Genomic DNA, 21,526 nt, shown 5'->3' on the forward strand with positions numbered 1-21,526 from the left:
GCTTGTGAAGGGACTGACTATAAGGGCACAAGGGATGTTTGTGGATGAAGGAACTGTTCTATATTTTGATTGTGGCAGCGGTAACATGACCATGTGTTTGTTAAAACTCACAGATGCACTGTGAGTGAATATGCACTAGAATGAATTTTACTATATGTATATTACACCTCAATAAATCTGACTTTAAAAAAAGAAACCAAAAAAGAAAAATGCAATATGAACTTGTGGAAAGAAAAAGTTGAGTTGCAATTCAGCGGTGCAGAGGTTCAAGGCAGCACAGAGCTAAACTGCTCTATTTACCAATGTCAAAAGTTGTCATCCTTGTGTGTGGAGCTGTTTTCTGAAGATTGTGGTGTTTCCTGGGAGCTAGTCTTAGGCTGGAGCCTGAGCTGGGGGAAGGGGAGGGGTGGGTATGTTCTAGGTCACGCATTCCTGTTAAGGAGAGTAGGCCACTCCTAACACATGGTAGGAAGTCAGGGGCTAAAGGAGTGGTAGGTGAGGACAGCCTGTGATATTCAGAAGTCACATTTAGTAGCCAGTTTAAAGTTTTCTCTTTTGGGTTTATAATTTCATTTTACCATCCTGAAGCCTTCAATAAAGTCTGGTTGTATGTAACAGCCTGGTCTTGCCTACACTTTGAAGAATCTTGTAAAGATGTGAAAAAAGAATAGCATCAGCCCAGAGAAGCACTAAGGTCAAGGAGAATGTCTTTGATCTTGGTGTCCTGGGGACTCAGAGCAGTGACTCACCTGTAAGTGCCCTATAGACGAATACTTAAACAGAAGCTTCTCTCCTCATTACTGATGTGGAGAACCAACAGCAAAAGAAAAAAAATTAGATTTTCTTATAACTTACAGCCCATTGGCAAGTATGTGGGACAGGCAGGGTAACCTTCCTCTGGGAACTCAATTGCTTCGATGTTAGTACATTGCTAGAGAGAGGCAAAAGGCAACCTTAGCTTGACCTTAGCCTGACCTCCAGGTTCCTGTAAGTTTACTTAAACGTGTGATAATCCCTTTGGAAACTTCCTTTATCTCTGCCCCTTACCCTCCCAAGATACATGTTAGCAATTATCCTTCAAACATATGGCCCACTGATACATATCTGAAGGGTCTCATGACTAAGGTTTTACTAGACAGTAGTAAACGACCTTTCCCCAACAGCAGCTAGCCCCTCATGGTCCTAGAAACCCTTCTTCCAAATTCCTCCTCCCAACTTGAAAGTATATAGTCAGCCACTTTTCACAACTTCGGTGCAGCTCTTTCTGCTCATAAGTCTTGTCCCCATGTTTTAATAAAACCACCATTTTTCACCAAAGAGTTCTCAAGAATTCTTTCTTGACCATTATTAGCTCCCAAACCGCAACATTTCACGTCAATTATCGGTATAACAAAATAGTTTCAATGTATTTGAGCAAACTAGAAAACAGTTTTCCCTGATACATTTATGCTGTATGTAAAACAGTGGCATGATCCACATGAAATACAAATAGTTATGACGGGAAAAAGACACCATTCATATGTTTATGAATCACACAAAAGAAATGTAAATCAACCCACTTAGTTGATACTTAAGTCTTTTCTGGAGAATCCACATGTCACAATTCCCTTTTGGAGAGTTCCCTACTCCTTGAACAGGGTATACTAGTAGTTACTGAAGCGTGAGAACCTAACACAGCTTCTTATTGCCACATCTCCTTCCTAGTTTATCCAGATTCCCAGCCGAAGGGTAGGTAGCCAGGCACACAAGGGCCCTTTCCCTGCCGGATTCCAGGACTTTACCAGGAGAGGACTGTTTCCCTCGCAGCCTGATCCGTGTTTGATATTCAAAGTTGTAAGTAACTCAAGAACCCACCTTACGGTTTTATGTAGTATGGCATTGTATGCATTATAGCAGAATCACAATTTAATTCACATCATAACTCAGATGTACAAAAATAATGACTATCTCTTTCTCTCTTCCTCCTCCCTTCCTTCCTTCCTTCCTTCCAATTTTCTCCCCAAATTCTTTGTCATTAGTTGGGATATGGGTCTGTAGAGAATTCATTAAATATTCAATCTGGTTCAAAAGAGTCCAGTCTAATAATTTAGTCAGGCCCCTTAAATCACATTCACTCTCTCTTGGCCTTTCAGTCACCTTTCTCCTCCTTATTTTTACTTAAGATGTCCAGATGTATGAAGTTGATATATGTGGCTTGTAACACTTTTGGAAGACAGTTTCCTTGAATCTATGTAGGCTTAACATGTGCCTAGGGATCTGGTAGGCAGGAAATGTGGAGTCCCCATGTAACAACCAAAGTTGGCTATTGGCCAACCTCTGCCTGACTATACCATGTTACCAAGTGTGTTCTGCTTCAGGAGACTAAGAGGCGATATCCTCTCAGAGCCTCAAAATGGAAGTGTGACAAGGCTGGGGCAGAACAAAAGAATCTTCTTCTGCCTTCAGTATTGCCCTTGCTCATCTATGAGCCTTCCTTTTCCAGGCTGAAGATCACAGAAAAGAAAAACTGATGTTTCACTCACCTCTTGCCTCTCTATTTACAACTATCCTTAAGGGCAGGGCAGGTCAGAGTAGCCTGGACTTGTTCTTATAGTGGCACGATTCAGGAACAGCAAAAGGGCAAGCCCCAGTGTGCACACCTCTGCTTGTCACATTTGTTAATGTCTCATTGGCCGAAGCAAGTCACGTGGCCAACTCAGATTTAAGAGTGGAGCAATAGTTTCTGCTTCTTGATGGGAAGATCTGCCCTGTTCCTTTGCAAAGTATGGATGCAGGGAGCAGAAGAATTTGTGGCTATTTTTACAAACTATCAGAGAGATCTTGGATCCTTTAGCCAACCACAGTTTTCTCTTAAAATGAGAATGATGAGTATCTATAATAGCTTAGAGGGTTATGAAAAGACTTAACTAGGACACCATAAGTAGAAGATCTAGTGTAGTATATGCCCCATAGCAGGCATTCTCTGGTAGTTATCCCCTAAGCAACTAAGGATACAATGTCTTTCGTCTTCACTGCATTTTTCCAGTGCTTACCACCATAGTAATTGCTCAGTAAGTGAATGCGCTTTGTGATAGATTGCATTATTATTCCCAAATATTCACTGACCCCCTTCCCTACAAAAAATGATTGCATATCCCTGCCCATTGCCATGTGATTTGTGGCACATCCTTGGAAGGAATATAAGTCTCTGGCTTATTATTAGGTTTAGCCATTTCACTTCCTTTAATGAGAGAGATTACAATATGCCAGCTCTTAGCAGAAGCTTTAACAGCCATTGCTATTTCCCATAAGGTCAACATTTTTGTCTGCTGTAAGAATGTCATATCCAGATAGGAATTGTTCCTTCAATCTGGGTCCTAGAATGAGAAGAAATATGGAGCAGAGTTGCAGCCAACATGAAACCCCTGACACGGAACATGAATGAGAAATAAACTGTTGTAAGCCATTGAGATGTTGGGGGCTGTTTGTTACTGCAGCATAGTCTAGCTAAAGCAGACAAATACACATTTCTAGTTCTTAGTTGTATTGAAATAAAGCATATATCCTTGTAGATGCTTCACATAAGGGACAATTGTGTTTAAAAGTTTCTCATCTAGTTTCAAAGTAATATCCCTCTGAGACAATTAGACAATAAGAGTTGCCTCTACTTTAGTAGCTTGTCATGCTGATTTCCTAAAATGTGTCTTCCTCCCATTATAGTAGCAAGCTTTCTTGCAGCCTTGAATTTTCCTCTAATATAATATAGATGGTGTTTTGTGATAAGTATCAATATTAAGTCGCTAATAGCTGGTGATTTGCATGTTATCTGTTTTCCCAACAGCTTTCATTTTATTAAATTTACTAGGTATTGATTCTTCACAATTACTGCGCCACTGCTAAAAGTACCTTTGGAACCTTATAATACCTTTAGTGCATATTGTTATTGGATGTTGCTGCTCCCAGGCCTCCCTGGTGGACAGAACATGTAAACACACATATTTATATCTGTGATGGTTAATTTCATGTGTCAATTTGGCTGGGCCATGGTGCCCAGATATTTGGTCAAACATTATGGTGGGTATTTCTATGAAGGTGTTTTTGTATGAGATTTACATTAAAACATTGAACTTTTTAGTAAAACAGATTGCTATGACATGGGTGGGCCTCACCCAATCAGTTGAAGACCCACATAGAACAAAAGAGTGGCCTCTCCGGAAAGAAAGAATACTCCAGCCTGATTGGCTTCAGATTTGAAGGAAACAGCATCTCTTCCTGTGTCTCCCACCTGATGGCCTTTGGACTTGGACTGCAACATCAGCTTTTCCCTGGGTTTCTAGCCTGACAGTTCATCCTGCAGATTTTAGATTTGTCAGGCTTCCTAATCCCATGAGCTAGTTCCTTAAAACGAATCTTTCTCTCTCTTAGTGATTAAACTAAGGATCTTGAGTTGGGAAGATTATCATGGATTATAGTAGGCTCTAAATGTACACATATCCTTATAAATGGAAAGATTTGACACAGAAGAGAAGGAGGTAGAGATTCGAGTGAAGTAGCCACAGGCTAAGGAGTACCAGGAGCCACCTGGAAAAGGCAAGGAGCAGATTTTCCCCTAAAGAAGGAGTGTTGACACCTTGAATTCAGCCCAGTGATAGTGATTTTGGACTTATGGCTTCCAGAACTGAGAGAGAATAGATTTATGTCTTTTTAAAACCATCAAGTTTGTGGCAATTTACAACAGCTGTTGAAGATGAACACACTTATTTTTACAAACATGGAACCTGGGACTCAGAATATGTGACTTGCTTAAGACCACATAGCTAGGGGTGCCTGGGTGGCTCAGTTGGTAGAGAGCTAGACTCCAGTTCAGGTCATGATCTCACAGTTTGTGAGTTTGAGCCCTACATCAGGCTCTGTGCTCACAGCAAGGAGACTGCTTGGGATTCTGTCTCTTGCCATCCGTCTCAAAATAAATAAATGAACTTAAAAAAAAAAAAAAAGACCATACAACTAGCATGTGGCAGAACTAGAGTTTAATCCAAGTCTACTGATGTTAAATCCAGTGCTCACCCATAGTGGTTGCCTTTTTCCTTACTGAGTTCTCCAGTGAGACAGAGAGGATAGTGGCGGAAGGAGCAAGACAGGAATGATTGTCATTACTGGGTGCTTATTAGAAACACTGGGGGAACTCTTATAGAATACCACTCTAGGTCCCACTCCAGACAATTGGATTAGACTCTTTGGTGGTGGGGCCTAAGCAAAGGTATTTTTAAAAGTTCTCCAGGTGATTCTTGGATGCAGCCAAAGTTGAGACTGGTTCAGGAGACTCTTCAAGTCAATGTCCTCTCAGAGCCTCAAAACGGAAGTATGACAAGGCTGGGGCAGGACAAAAGAATCTTCTTCTACCTCAACAATGGAGCAGTGGAGCAGTGGTACCACGTTCATTTGATATTTTCATGTGTGGGAGAAATATGACTATTTTTCTACATCTGAAGTTGAATTCTCATCATTAACCTTATTACATCAAGTGCCAGAATCTTAATCTCTGTTAAATCAGGATCTATCCCCCTCCTGCCTTCTTCGATGCAGGAGATATATATGCAGTGACAGATGAACAGGGAACATCTAGCCTTTGGTATTGTTATCTAACTGACATTTATTGTCACATCCCTCTTCCCATATGCTCTGTGTCATTGTTCTTTACAAATCTATCCTTCCATGTTTCTACCTGTCATCTCTCAATGCTTGTCTACATAGCTCTTGAGGGTTCTGCAAGCCTTTGCAGGCTTCCCCAGCTTTGGTAGGATGGGTACATATCCTAAGAATATGATTCAGCTCCATCTACAGGGGTATACTGGCCTGCCAGAGGATTCCACTCCTGTGCTGCCACTGTGCTCAAGGGATTTTGTGTCTCCTTCCAATACTCCTTGTTTTAGATCCCCAAATCTCTTTGGGGGTGGAATTACCCTTCATCCTGGAGACAGTGGCCTTGGAGAGTGCAAAACATAGGGGACCTCGTCAAGGAACCACCACTGTTCCTTGCTTCCCTCCCACTTTCCTCTCTCTATCTTCTTTAGGGACAAGATAATTCCAGTTCTAAAGCATCAACTTTCCTAGAGCCCTTCTTGGTTCTGGCTTTTGAAACTTGAAGTTCAGTCCCTTGTAATTCCAAGCGCTTGCATTTACATCTCAAAACCTGTCCTCTGATGATCTGTACCATCATTCTTTCCTTTAGGTGGTGAATACTATTAACTAAGTGGAGTAAAAGGTAAAAGGTTAAATAAAATGATAAGATGATATGAATCTCAGTTATTATCTCAAATTCTCATCTGGTCAATACAGAATTGGGTTCAGATTTTGTGCTGGTAAAAGCTGTGACTCTGGGAAAATTACTCACTGCGTCTGAGCCTCTGTTTTTCCTTCTGTAAAATGCAGGGTTGTGAGGATTACTAAGAAGATGTATTTCTCTTTGCCCTTTGCCACTGCCGTTCTAGGTTGGTCTAGATAAGTGTTTCTACTATTATTTCTGAGGCTTTAAGAGAACTAAGAGAAATCCTGTGTAAACATACAGCTGTCCCATACTCTGTTACTCATCTTTCTTCACCCCTAAACTTTAGTTCAAGAACCTATATAGATCTGGTAACTGTTTCTGTGGCAGAGGTTGGATGGGTAAAATAAAATAAGATGAAAATCAGAGAATTCTGAAAATGTCTTATGGCACCATAAAGGATAGAAAAAAAAAATGTAAGGATCTGGCAAAAACTAAGTGTTCAGTAAATAGCTATTATTCACTCAGCCCTCAGTAGAAGTTCAGGGTAAGCAAATATATTGGAAGTTGTTTCTGTAGCACTTTGTAATTCTATTAATTCCATAGTTAACAATAGGAAAGTTTATTATTTCTTTTGAGAATTTCATATTTCATTTCTCTGTAAAAAAAAATTAGCAAGAGTAATTTGAACTACATTTCAAACTTTCCTCCTTCTTTTCGTGACTTACAATACAAACCAAGCGTCTTTTCTGTGACTCGTTGAATTTTCATATTTGTTTCTAAGTTTGAATTAGCCTCCATTTTATCCATTGAATTTTCAAAGTCATACACGACAGCCACTTTTCTCATCTGTGTCGATAAGTCTGCACTCACTAACTGGCTGTGTATCTAGAGTCTCTTAAATCTAGTTAGTGTTAACACTGATAGGCAGTGCCTATCTAAGTCAGCTCTTTCTTCTATAGCTCCATTTACATTTGACTCACATACTGCAAAGTTATTTGTTGAGTTAAAGATTTTTTTTAAGTTTTTATTTTAATTCTAGTTAGTTAACATACAGTGTTATATTAGTTTCAGGTGTACAATATAGTAATTCAACAATTCCATATATCACTTGGTGCTCATCAAGTGCACTCCTTAACTCCCATCACCTAACCAATAGGCCTTGCTCTGGGCAATAAAATGTGCAGGGTAAAAAACTTTAATTATTTTAAAGGACTGTGAAAAAATTAAAGTCTTCTCTTCCTTAGGACATCCCCCTGATTTTCCTGCACACCACCTCGGTCCTTAATCTCCAAGTAGAAGGCAGAAATAGACACAGTGGGAGACTACAGGTCATTGTGTGTGAAGAATAATTCCTTTTTCCCTTCTTCCTCATATACTCTTGCTCTACCCTCCACCTTAACATGTTCTACCTTCTTTTTTTTTTTTTTTTTTTAATTTTTTTTTTAACGTTTTATTTATTTTTGAGACAGAGAGAGACACAGCATGAACGGGGGAGGGGCAGAGAGAGAGGGAGACACAGAATGGGAAGCAGGCTCCAGGCTCTGAGCTATCAGCCCAGAGCCCGACGCGGGGCTCGAACTCACGGACCGTGAGATCGTGACCTGAGCCGAAGTCGGACGCCCAACCGACTGAGCCACCCAGGCGCCCCTACATGTTCTACCTTCTACATTCTGCCTACTGCTAGTTTCTGAGATCCTTGCAGATAAGAATTACAAAAGTTTTTGCTGTGGAAAAAGTAGTTTCTTAGTAAAGCAATTTCATTTTTTAAGGCCGATTGTCTAAAAATAAAACAAGGTTAGCAGGTAGGAGTCCCATCATTTCACCTCACTGAATTCTTTTAGTGAGGTATGAAGACATACAGAGCTCTGGTCACAGTCAAGGAGTGCTGAGGAAGGAGTGCACCTCTGCCCCCTTGCTTAGGCTTCCAAAGGAGCCGGCCCCACAAGATCTGCATGTTCTCTTTCTCATTCCTCGGCTTATCCCATATTTTTGCTGCTGCTTTGCCTGTTTTTAAGCTAGTATCGAAAAAGACACACCAGGAGACATGTTTAATGGATCACCTGTGACGTGGACTGGAAGGGTGAGCCAGTAAGGCTCCTAGAAGAATTCTAGCCTTACATCTTATTTAAGTTCATGGACTTGTTCTGTGTTTGCCCATGGGAACTTATTCTGAGTTTACCCTTTAAATAAGCGGCCTTAGACTCAGATGGTTGGTTTGATCTGGTAGCTCAGCTTCTGTGTTACTAGCAATTAGATAGAAATGGCTTGAAAATAAGTACATCCTATTCATAGCTGATGGCATATGTGTTCCTAACAGAAACTGGTAGGTCCCAGCCACAGCTTTTTAGACAGATTATCCAGATTTTTTAAAAAAATGTTTACTGATTTATTTATTTTGAGACAGAGAGAGGGAGAGTGCAAGTAGGGGAGGAACAGAGAGAGGGAGAAAGAGAATCCTAAACAGGCTCTGGGCTGTCAGCACAGAACCCAACTGGGGGCTCTATCTCATGAAACGTGAGATCATGACCTGGGCCGAAATCAAGAGCAGGACATTTAAGAGACTGAGCCTCCCAGGCACCCCAGATCATTCCCCAGATTTTATTTGATTGGCAATGATGGGCAGTAGAAGGGTGGAAGAAGAGACATTTGAACTACCAGTGTCTGTTTTTCCCTTCCCTGTTTCTAACTGCACATGGTGTCTTTTAGTGATGAAAGGAGCCTTGAGGACAGTCCTTCATGAGTGCCAATGAAATGAAAAAGTCCTTGAGAATGTCTTGCCTTTAAAAGATCAGAGATTCTGGGGGCTGCAAAAAGCCCCTTTTCATTCCATAAGCGGAGAGGCTGCTTGTTTCGGATTCACTTTTTTCTTTATACATCGCTGTTCGGTGCATTGCGCCACTGCACTTCAGAAGCAGGTGCCAGAGTCTGGATGGTACTTGTCAGCCACACCCATCCATTCCTGGGTTAACATCTTATACTGAAAACTTTGACACATTTTATAGCTAGATATCCAGTGAACAAGCGCCCAGTCATCCGTCCAATGGTCAATTCTTGATGGGGCACACGTCATCAGGGTTTTCAATTGTCAATGTGTGTATCTCATTAAGAGATACACATAAGAGATACACATAAGACTCTACTCCTCAGATGGGCCTGGTGAAGGAAATTTTCTAAAGCTTCCCAGATGATGCTGGTGTGCCATCTGGACTGGTAAGTAGTGACTGATTTTTTTTTTTTTTTTTGAAGGCAGAATCGCCTTTTTTTTCCCCCTCACTGCTCTATGAACGCAGACATTGAGTACTTATTTTTTTAAATGAACCCCATCCTACAGATAAGGTAACTAAGGCCCAGAGAAGGGAAGATCTCACCGATGGTGGCGATGGTCATCTTTCCAATACCACATCTTACCACTTTACTAGGAAGTGTTCAGGTTGCCTTCTGGCCACAGGTTGGCTATTAAGGCTGCGGTGCTGACTTCTAAGGGTCAAAGTTTGCTCCGTGCCCGCCAAGCCCAATTTAGCTTGAGCTGGTAATCCCGGCTGAGAGAGAGAGTCCGCATCTGCAGAGTTAACCGAGGTCCCTCCCGCGAAGGGTGGGGCGAGGGGTGGAGTGCGCGTCGCTAGCAGCTGGGTCGCCGGCCGCCTTGCGCCTCTGCGCCTGCGCACGGCGCCGAGGGGACGGGGTCGGGCTCAGAAATGGCGGCCTCCATGTTCTACAGCCGGCTATTGGCCACAGCCGCCCTTAGAAGCCGCGGGTCCCGGCCGGCGCTGCGGGCCGCCGCCCAGGTATTGCGGCCCAGCCGGCTCTCGCTTGGAGGGCCGGCAGGAGAAAGGGCGAGGTGGGAGACCTGGTTCCTGTGGGCGAGGTGTGAGGGGATCTGAGGCCCGGCTCGGGGTCACTTCGCAGTAGGTGACATTGCGTGACATGGGGTGCCCAGCCGGGCCCGCGGGCGGCGTGCCCTGGAGTGCTGCCTGCCGTGACAGAGAGCGGGCCCATGTTTGCGCTGCTCTGCTCCCGGGCCATCTGGCTGCGGCTGCTCACCCAGTTGCCGAGGGGCCGCAGGGAGGCGGGTGGAGGGCGCTTCCAAGTGGAGGTGGAGGTGCCTGGGCAGTTTCTGCTCCTTTTTCTGTGCCCCGCGAGGTGGGCCGAGGCTTCTGCGGCCCTTCTATGGGGAGGGGGAAATGCCCTTCACGTGTACTTTCGTGTCCCTTGGGAGCTGTCATAGGTGGGAATGACTTCACAGGACCAGCTTGCTGACTGGCCTTTTTTGGGGACGAGGCAAGAAGTTTCCCACGTCTCCCAAGGAGTTGTGTACTGTTGGTGTTAACCGTGGGAATAAGATGATGTTTGTTAGCTTACCAACTGGGGAAGACAGTTATCTTTTGGATCACTTCATTTCTGTAGAGAGTATAGCATAATAAGCACGGGTTTTTGTTTCGTTGGTGTTTTGTTTCGGAGTGTTTACCGTTTCCAGGTACTGTGCTAAATAAATAAGCATTTTACGTCTCGTTAGGCTTTTAAGCAACGCTCTAAGGGCGTCATTAATATACTCATCATTGATGAAACTGTGGCTAAGAGAACAAGTAATTGGGGCCAGGTCGGGAAGCAGGTAGGGTCAAAGCTAAGGCCTAATTCCAGACTGGCTGGCTCCAAAGCTTGTGTGCTTGAATCTGCTCTTCACTTTTTTCTTCGCTTTTTTTCGGAAAAACTTGGCCTGTGTTTTCCAAAGTTGATACAGACTTGTGAAAGGGCATGATTGGTTTCATAAGTCAATTTCAGGGTTTTAGATTGTGTTCTGAAATTAAGTCCTTAGACATGACAAAAATAAATTGATTTAGACTTTTATTCTTTTTGGAAGCTGTTCATACTTAAAACTTGGAGATGGTATATACTATGAGTATGCTTCTTAATAAGAGAAGTGATTTTTTTTGGCCTTGAACTTCCTTCTTATGAGTCTTAAAAAGTGCTGTCTAGTTTTCAGAAAATGAGGATTTGGTGAACAAATATGTTTTCATCACAACTTTTATCCTTTTGGAAATTGTTTTAAAAGCTTTTGTCTCTCCATATGGAGATGCCTAGCATGTTGTCTTAATATCTCTTTTCTTCCACTGTCACATTAAATAATACAGATTTAGAATTTGGAAGGCCCTTAGTCCAACCCCTTGCTTTTGTAGATGAGAACACAGAGGTGCAGCGTCCTAGAAAACTTGTTCACCGTCACACTGAGTTTAGCTAATGCTCTTAAACGTTTTGTTTAATTCTCTGACCCCTTCTAGTTTCTGTATCTTCCTTATCAGTATATTTCTGATAAAATAGTTCAGGTTATAAGCAGATGAACTAATTTAAGATATTTTCTTAGTTGTCGTGAATCACATTCCCCAGTAACTACATTTACCCACTTTTGAGTACATATTATTTAAACTAGGTAAATCATTGAATGGGTGGTGGGTTAGGAATTTAGCCAGGAATTGGGGCCTTTTGGCAGTAGGAATCTTCTGAGTGATGATGTCAGGAAAGACAAAGACTTAAATGTGGGAATCCTTGTGATTATGCAGGGATTTGTATTGCCAGTGAAATTAAAAACTGATATTTCAAGTCATAACTTCTAGTGGTGCAAGGAAAGGATTATCAATACCTTAGATATTAAAAAACCTTTAAGGTAGTATAAAAGCAATCAACATTACTTTATGAATACTACTGATTCTTTGTGAATATAGGTACTTGAAAGAAACTGTAAAAATATACTCAGAGCTTTGTGTCACTCACTGGTTTGCCTTGAACTTTTTTGGGAAAAACTTCAAACTGATAGAAATGTGCCAGCAGTAGTACAGTGAGCACGTAATTGCCTTCACCTAAATGTAACATTTTGCCACATTTGCTTCATCTTTATAAAATTGTATTCATGTGTGTGTGTGTGTGTGTATAAAATTCCATTCCGTTTATTTTTTGCTCAACCATTTGAGAGTAAGTAGCAGGTAGCATGGCACTTTATCCCTAGATGTTTTAGCATATGCCTTTTAAAAATGAGGACATTCTCCTAAATAACCACAATATGGTTATTATATACTTAGGAAACTTATAGTTATCATACTTAGGAAATTTAGATTCAGATTTCCCCAGTCGTTCCCAAAGTGTTCCTTATAGCTGTTAGTTTTTTTTTTTAAACTGAGATCATGCCTCTGTAGCATTTTTTCTAGTCTGTTCAGTTAATTAGGTGCTGCCTCATGAGTCTGTTAATGCTGTTATATGTGCTATAGTTGTTCATTTATATGTTTGTATATACTACATGAATTCTGCAGCTGACGCCAAGTTGGCTTTATTCTTTTAGCATCCCTAGCACAGTGCTGGTATATAGGCATTCGAAAAATGTTTGTATAACTAACTTACCAAGCTGTGCTAAAAACTCCCTTTCCCCCTTATTTTTGTTATTATTTTGAGGTATAATTTATATAAAGTGTACAATTTGGGTAGCTAGATTAATTTTTATGTATGTATACATCTGTGTAGCCACCATTCTGATCATGGTATGTCATATTTTCAGCCCTCGAAAACACCCATGTCCTCTCTCCCTATTAATACTCCCTAACAGAAGGTGACCATTAATTCTATCACCAATTTTGACTGGTTTTGAACTATATAAAAAATATAAGTATGTGTTCTTGTGTGTGGTTTCTTTTTCTCAAACTTGTGTTTTTGAGATCACTGCCCTGTATTGTGAGCAATAGGTTTTTTTTAAAAAAATTGCACTGTAGTATCCTAGTATATGAATATAACATTTTATTATCTTATTGATGGGCATTTGGGTCGTTTTCATTTTTTATTTATTAGGAATAAGCCTGCTATGAACTTTTTTTCTTTTTTTTAAGTTTTTAAAATATTTATTTTGAGAGAGTGTGCATGAGCACCACAGTGCCAGTGTCGGTAGGGGAGGGACAGAGAGAGAGAAAAAGAAAATCCCAAGCAGGCTCTTGTGCAAAAGCCCCAGGCATGGCTGTATCTCATGAATCAGGAGATCATGACCTGAGCCGAAATCAAGAGTTGGACGCTTAACCAACTGAGCCACCCAGGTGTCCCTGAATATATATTTGCCTTTTGGTAGACTGAACACTAATTTCTGTTGCCTTTATACCCAGGAATGGGATTTCAGAAAGTAGAAGTGTGCTGAACAGTTTGGGATGTTGCTGGGTTTTAATATTGAAGTGACACTAAATCAGGGAGTTGAGCTACCCTGGTGAAATGTTATCCAGGATTTTGGCTTACCAGATGAATCAGAAATAAGTGGTTACTAGATGTGATTGGCTTTTTAGACTAGTGGCTCTCAAACTGTAGGGTGCTTAACTATCAGGGGAATGACTTGTTACGAATGCAGCTTTCCTGAGGCCCATTCCAGAGATTCTGAATTTCGGGTGTGAGTGGGGCCCCAGAATCGGCAGTTTTAGACACATCCCAGGTACATTTGCATTTTGACGCAAATAGTTCATGAATCCCCTTTAAGAAGTAGACTGTTTATATATAATTCCTTTAACTTCAATTCTTATATTGTGTGTTTGATATGAACCATATTTCAGTATTCTGCCTTCTGTGAATAGAGAATGGAAATGTATGGGTGATAATTAAATGTGTAATTTCAATTCACTCTTTCAGAGCTTCCATAGCACTTAATTTGTTCTACATATTGCCATATAAGGTTGGTAGGATTGAGGAATTTGAACGGTATTTGCAGGCTGTGAAATGAAGAGTTTCATGGAGGAAGTCAACTGGAGAGGGACATCTGGATCAACCCCTGTGGGAGAGTGAAGGGAGGAGGGTTGAATAGAGGGAGAAGTAGAACTGTCATGTAGTTGCAGTAGGAGCCTTTGCCTTTCCTGTGGGAGATCTGGAACTAAGATGGTCCTTCAGAATTATCCAACATTGGGGCGAGGTGCTAGGACTTTATATCCTTGCCTTAACCTCCATTGACCAGTCATTGGATGTAGGCTGCAGTGTGAAGGTGTGACTTTGGGCAAGGAAGTGCCAATGAAAGAACTCAGCTGAGAGCTATCAGCAGCCCACACGCCCAGCAGTTGGGGCTCTGAAAGGAGAATCTGAGCAGCACACTACAGTGACCACTACAGGTGAAACCAGGGTTTTGAGTCTTGTGTGTATGAAAGAGTAATGGTACTAGATCATTCAACTACTGCATATCTAGTGCCAAGCAATTGGGTAGGTGCTTAAAGAATGGTGGAGACAAGAAAGGGAAGGATGAGGTTGGCTTTAGATCTGCTGAATTTGGCACTGAGGTAGAAATCTGTAGGTCATTAGAGATATAGTGGTAAAGCTCAAATAAAAGATAAGGACTAGACATGATGAGGAAATAGTTAAAACTAAAGGGTAACGTTTGATATTTAGCAGGTAGGTTAGCTCTTAGGTTATAATTTAGGTAGCCTGAATATTATACTTTGATGATTTAATGTAACAGTTTTATTATAGTTATGAAGAACCAAATATTCTATATAAAAACGTATTTTGAGAAGGTGTTTTTAATAATAATTTCCAAATCACTATCATGTATAATATGTCTCCAATATCTCTAGGTTCTGGGAAGTTCTGGATTGTTTAATAACCATGGACTCCAAATACAGCAGCAGCAAAAAAGGAATCTCTCACTACATGAATACATGAGTATGGAATTGTTGCAAGAAGCTGGTGTCTCCATTCCCAAAGGACATGTGGCAAAGTCACCAGATGAAGCTTATGCAGTTGCCAAAAAATTAGGTACTAACTTAAGAAAAACTTTTGCCACTTTGACATGGGCACTCTGATAAGATGTGAACTTTTGGTTTATAACAACTTAACAGTTTTTATTTTATTTTATTTTTTTAAAATAAATTTTATTTACTTAAAAGAGAAGATGGCACTTTATGATTGTTGGCATTCTAAAATTAGTATGAGATTATTATGAGCTCCCATAGTGCTAGTAACTTAAGAATCAATTACATTGGTATTAGGAATCTAAAGTCCTGTTTTTAGTTGGAATATAATTATGAGGAAGGAAGTTCTGCTTAATACTCTGAAGCTGAAAAGATTGGTGCTTGTGATGATTCTTCAAGGAAATGGTGAAGGAAATCTTAGCTGTTTATATGGTTTGATGGGAAAAGTATGGAACCAAAGGGAGGGAAAAAGAAGCTGAGCTCTAGACTGTAAGCTCCATGAGAGCAGGGTTTCTTTGTCTTCTTTTGTCCACTGATATATTCCAGACTCTTAGGAGAGTACCTGGCACGTAGGTAATCAATAACTGTTGTTGTATTTTAAATGAACTAAATATTTGTGCATGTTTATTAATAGATTCTTTTATTGATAAGAGAAACCTTAATAGCTTTTGTTAATGTGAATTCTGTTAATTTATATTAATCTCTTAATTAAAAAATAAATTTTGACTTTAGAAGAAATCCTTCACTTTACATTTTTAATGGTTTAATATGGGGCCATAATAGTCATGTACTAGCTGTACACTGCATTTTATTTTTAGTGGTATTTAAGATCCCAGCAATTTTATGGAGATTAGCACAATCTCTCCTGTATGTATACGTGATTAATATAGCTTTAAATGTGCTTTGATGAAGACTTTGTTTTATTAGTTCTTTAAGAAGGCTATGGAGCATTTAAAAATGTTTAAAAATTTTAAAGCTTACTCATTTTGTACTTGTTTCTAGAATGGGTTTTTCTTTCAAAAGTGGGGGCATGGACAAGTTCAGAAATATATCCTATATTAAAGCTATGTTTTTGAATGACAAGTTGACCTGGAAACATGATTTTTTATAGTTTAATTTTTTGTTAATCAGAAAAAAATACTTTTTATTCAGATTATAAGCAAACTTCTTTTTATTTATTGAAAGCCTTGTGTAAAATAGTATTAATTTTGGTGAAATTTTTGTTAATTAATGGTGACCTGTACTTTGAACTTGTGCATGATGAAAGATGTGCCTCAATTTTACCCTCAAAACAGTGTATATTAGAGGCTCTTAAAGGTCAAGTTTAAAGAAAACTTGTGATTGTACTTTGTATTTCTGTAATATTTCTTGGAAAGATTTCTTTCTAATAACTATTCCCTTGAGAACTGATCTTATCTATATGACCTAAACTTTAATTTCTAAAGAAGACCCAGCTAAGTAGGAGGGAAAACTCTGAAATGCAGTTGAGAAAGTATAAGGTTTTCTTATTCTGCTGTTCCCTTCTTAAGGATGACACTTAGACCAGTTTGACTTCATTCTTTTAATTTTGTTAGTCTGATCTCTTGAGAGATGATTTTTTGTTTACCAATTCATTCATTTGTAATAATGCTGAACCATAAAATGTTTTTCATGCCAGTGTTGGTAAGGCCTGTTTTATATATAATGAGGTCAGTAAAAGCTGTATTTTTCTATTTCCAAATTATTATAATTGGTTTTTCTGTCTTCTCCATATATTTTCTCATTTAGTCAAAGTTCATTGTTTTGTCAGAAAAAATAATCTATGTAGAAACTTTTTCATAAAACAAGTAGGATTTATTTGGATGCCGGTTTCTTGATTTCTTTATTCCTTGTAAAAATCTTTAATGGCGCTTAAATGATTAAAAGAAGAAAAAATAGTTAATATGTGCAGGATATACTATGAGTATTGATATACTATGAGATCTGGCAAGGTCTCTGGGACCAGGACTTCTATGAAATAAGGAGCAGGTAGGCAGCTCTGATTATGAGCCCATTTGAACAGAAAGTGTCTTGTTCGTCTAGAAAGTATGTTTTTGTCAAATAACACTGCAGATGATGATTACAGTGTGGAAGTGGGATTAGTGACTAATGAGGACTTTTAAATTTAGCGGATCAGAAATGCTACTTTTTAAAGATATGTTTGGTAACTACTATGAAGATGTTGAGGGCAGTTTTGTCTTTTGTTGGGAGTCATTAATATCAAAAGGTATTGATTATGGGATCTAAATGCCTTAGAAATATACCTGGTTCTGTCTATCTAGCTAACAATTCCTAATGCTGATTTTGGCTACTTTGTTTTTTGCATTACTGAAAAATTCACAGAGTATTAATTTCATTTATTAAAAAGCTCTTAAATCACCAACCAATATAGAGAGATACAAATGCATTATAGGTGGGCTAAACTTGCTTCCCCTCAGTTCTGTGGGTGGCATGGGGACTGGGGCCACTGAGCCTTAAAGCTGGTGACTCCTCCTGAAATAGCCCTGGCCTCTTTCCCCAGTATTCCCTTCAAGTTCTATAATTTTCTTTGTACATCATGATATGAAAAAAGCTGGAAGCACCTGTTCTGAAGGCAAGTTTTGCCTGTTGTGAATAATTGAAGTTGGGGATGGAAGAGTGGTTGGAAGGAAATCTAATTCTAGTTTGTTTGTAGACTGGTTTTCTCATATCCTTTTTTAATGATAGGCCTTTGGTAGACAGCTCATTAGTTTCATGGTTCTGTATTGCCAAGAATAATATCTTTTAGGCTTGGGAAGTTTCTCCCTTTTGTTCTAATTTTCAGAGGAACTATAAAAGCTGTGCTTCATAGGGGTGCCTGGGTAGCTCAGTCGGTTGAGTGCCCGACTTCAGCTCAGGTCGTGATCTCACCGTTAGTGGGTTCAAGCCCCATGTCAGGCTCTGAGCTAATAGCTCAGAGCCTGGAGACTGCTTCAGATTCTGTCTCCCTCTCTCTCTGCAGCTCCCCGTTCACACTGTGTCTGTCTCTTGAAAATAAATAAGTGTTTAAAAAAAAAAAGCTGTGCTTCATAGAATTTTAAGAGCGGAAACCCTAGTACATAGCTCAAATACAAATACATCTTAGTTCCCCATGACTGTAAATAGAATTGCATCTGTATTGGCTTTCTATGTTTGAAATTACAATGTAATTATTTTGCTGCTTGAAAATTGTTCAACCTAGTGAAATTTATGTTGTCTGACTAGTCTTTTTGTTGCATATTTTGTTGACCATTTTTAGAGTATAATTAATTTCATTGATAATAGTACTTCTATCTGCTACATATTTTTTTAATTGCTTAAACATAAATTTATTCTTACATTTAATTAGGTTAGAAGTTTGAAATGGGTCTTAGGTCCCATTTGTTTTCTTTTTTTCTTTAATTTTCACCCCTTTCATCCATTTTTTTCTCTCCCCCACCCACTGCCTCTGGCAGCTACCAATCTGTTCTGTGTATCTATGAGCTTAGGTTTTTGTTTTGTTTTTGTTTTTTTTCCAATTTAATATATAAGAGTGTTCATATGGAATGTCTTTCTTTGACTTATTTCACTTAGCCCTTCAGGTCTATTCATGTTGTTGGAAATGGGAAAATTTCATTCTTTTTTATGGCTGAGTACACACACACACGTACATGCATATACCATAATTTCTTTACCCATTTATCCATCAATGGATACTTCGATTGTTTCCATATCTTGGTTATTGTGAATAGTGCTGCAATCAACATGGGGTACATGTATTTTTTCAAGTTAGTGTTTTCTTCAAGTAAATACCCAGAAGTGGAATTGCTGGATCATATAGTAGTTCTTTTTTTTTTTTTTTTTTTTTTTTTGAGATTATTTCATTTTTTAAAATGTTTATTTACTGAGAGAGAGAGAGAGAGAGAGAGAGGAACAAGCAGAGGAATGAGGGGAAGGAGACACAGAATCTGAAACAGGCTCCAGGCTCTGAGCTGTCAGTACTGAGCTGGATGTCGGGCTCGAATTCATGAGCTGAGAGATCACAACCTGAGCCAAAGTCAGGCGTTTGACTGAGCCACCAGGCGCCCCTGGTAGTTCTATTTTTAAGTTTTTTGAGGAATGCCTTTACTATTTTCCCTAGTGGCTGCACCAATTTATATTTCCAACAGTGCATGAGCGTTCCCTTTTCTTCCATCCTCACCAACACTTGTTATTCCTTGTTTTTTTTAATAGCCATTCTAACAGGTGTGAGATGATAGCTCATTGTGGTTTTGATTTGCATTTCCCTGATGAATAGTGATTTTGAGCATCTTTTTGTGTGTTTATTGGCCATCTGTATGTCTTTGAAAAAAATGTGTGTTCACATTTTCTGCTTGTTGTTTAACCAGATTCTTTTTCACAATTGAATTTTATGAGTTCTTTATGTTTTGGGTATTAACTCCTTATCAGATATATGATTTGCAAATATTTTCTCCCATTCAGTAGGTTGCCTTTTTATTTTGTTAAAGGTTTCCTTTGCTGTGCAGAAGTGTTTCAATTTGATATAATCCTGCTTATTTATTTTTGCTTTTGTTGCTTTTACTTTTGGTGTCACATTAAAAAAATCATCACCAAGACCTTTGTCAAAGATCTTGTCGCCTATGTTTTCTTCTAGGAGTTTTATGGTTTTTTAAGTCTTATGTTCACCTCTTTAAAGCACTTCAAGTTAATTTTTGTGTATGGTATAAAATAGTGGTTAAGTTTCATGCTTTTGCACATGGCTGTCCAGGTTTTCCAACACCATTTATTGAAGAGACTGTCCTTTCCCCATTGTATATTCTTGGTTTCTTTTTGATAAATTAACCATATATACATGGATTATTTCTGGCCTCCCAATTTTGTTCTATTGTTTTATGTGTCTACTTGTATGTCAGTACTATACTATTTTGATTACTTTAGCTTTGTAATATAGTTTGAAATACGGGAGTGTGATGCCTTCAGCTTTTTTCTTCTTTTGCAAGTTTGCTTTGGCTACTTGGCATTGTTTTTATGGTTCCATACAAATTTTAGAATTGTTTTTTCTATTTCTGTGAAAAATGCCATTAGAATTTTGATAGGGATTGCATTGAATCTTTAGATTGCTATGGACATTTTAACTGTATTATAACAGTCCAGAATATCTTTCCATTTGTGTCTTCTTCAGTTTCTTTAATCAGTGCCTTATAGTTCAGTGTATAGGTCTTTTACCTCGTTGGTTAAATTTATTCGTAGGTATTTTGTTCTTTTTGAGGCAGTTGTAAATAGGATTTTTAAAAAATTTCTCTGATAGTTATGAATGTATATAAATGTAATCAATTTTTGTATTGATTTTATATTCTGCAGTGTTAGTGAATTCATTTATTCTAATAATTTTTTTTTTAAGTTTATTTCTTTATTTTTGAGAGGGAGAAAACACAAGTTGGGGAGGGACGGGGCGGGGGGGACGGAGGGAGGGAGGGAGACAGAATCTGAAGCAGGCTCTAGGCTCTGAGCTGTCAGCACAGAGCCTGACATGGGGCTTGAACTCATGCTTAACTGACTGAGCCACCCAGGTGCCCCTAGTTCTAATAGTTTTTTGATGGAGTCTTTAGGGTTTTCTGTATATAACACTATGTTAAATGCAAACAGTGAGAGTTTTACTTCTTCCTTTCTAATTTGGATGCTTTTTATTTCTTTTTCTTGCCTAATTGCTGTAGGTAGAACTATATTGAATTAAAGTGGCAAGAGTGGACATCCTTGTCTTGCTGATCTTAGGGCCAAAGCTTTCAAATTTTCACTGTTGAATAAGATCTTAACTGTGGGCTTATATATGGCCTTTATTATGTTGAAATATGTTCCTTCTCTACCTGCTTTGTGGAGTTTTTTACATAATTGGATGCTGAATTTTGCCATATGCTTTTTCTGCATTTTTTGAGATGATCATATGATTTTTTACCCTTCATTTTGTTAATATCACATTCACTGATTTGTGGATATTTAAGTAGCCTTTGATTCCTGGAATAAATCCTATTTGATGTTGGTATGTGATTTTTTTTTTTTTTTTTTTATGGTATTGATTCTTTTAATGTGTTGTTGCATGCAGTTTCCTAATATTTTGTTGAGGATGTTTGCATGTGTGTTGATCAGGGATATTACCCTGTAATTTTCTTTCCCTTTGGCATCCTTGTCTGGTTTGGGTATCAGGGTAATTCTGTCCCTGTAAAGTGAATTGCAAGTGTTCTCTTCTATTTTTTTTTTTCAAAGAGTTTGAGAAGGATTGGTATTCTTTTTTTAATGTTGGTAGAATTCACCAATAAAGCCATCTGGTCCTAGACTTTCATTTATTGGAAGGTTTTTGATTACTGATTCAATATCCTTACCAGTAATCTGTTCAGATTTTCTGTTTGTTCATGATCTAGTCTTGGTAGGTTGTATGTTTCTAGGAATTCATTTCTTCTTGGTTGTCCAGTTTGTTGTCATTAATTGCTCATAATAGTCTCTTATCTTTTGCATTTCTGGGTTAGCAGTTGTAATATCTTTTTGTCTGATTTTATTTATTTGAGTCCACTCTTTTTTCTTTTTTTGGTGAGCCTAGCTG

At 38.9% G+C, this 21,526-nt stretch overlaps 1 protein-coding gene across 5 annotated transcripts in view; it reads left to right on the forward strand.

The window, feature by feature from the left end:
- SUCLA2 (succinate-CoA ligase ADP-forming subunit beta) overlaps nucleotides 1-21,526 on the forward strand; it is a 58,095-nt gene that overhangs the window by 4,904 nt on the left and 31,665 nt on the right. For 2 of the 5 annotated variants that reach the window (XM_042917429.1, XM_042917346.1), the window contains exons 1-2: nucleotides 9,894-10,032; nucleotides 14,821-15,001. In XM_042917429.1, the coding sequence (XP_042773363.1) occupies nucleotides 9,943-10,032; nucleotides 14,821-15,001 (271 nt within the window). In that variant the 5' untranslated portion in view covers nucleotides 9,894-9,942. Of the gene's footprint in view, nucleotides 1-9,893; nucleotides 10,086-14,820; nucleotides 15,002-21,526 lie in introns of those variants that run through there. The other 3 variants (XM_042917493.1, XM_042917573.1, XM_042917587.1) reach the window with 2 other exon arrangements.

Source organism: Panthera leo, chromosome A1, assembly GCF_018350215.1.
Source record: "Panthera leo isolate Ple1 chromosome A1, P.leo_Ple1_pat1.1, whole genome shotgun sequence".
NCBI classification, from domain to species: Eukaryota; Metazoa; Chordata; class Mammalia; order Carnivora; family Felidae; genus Panthera; species Panthera leo.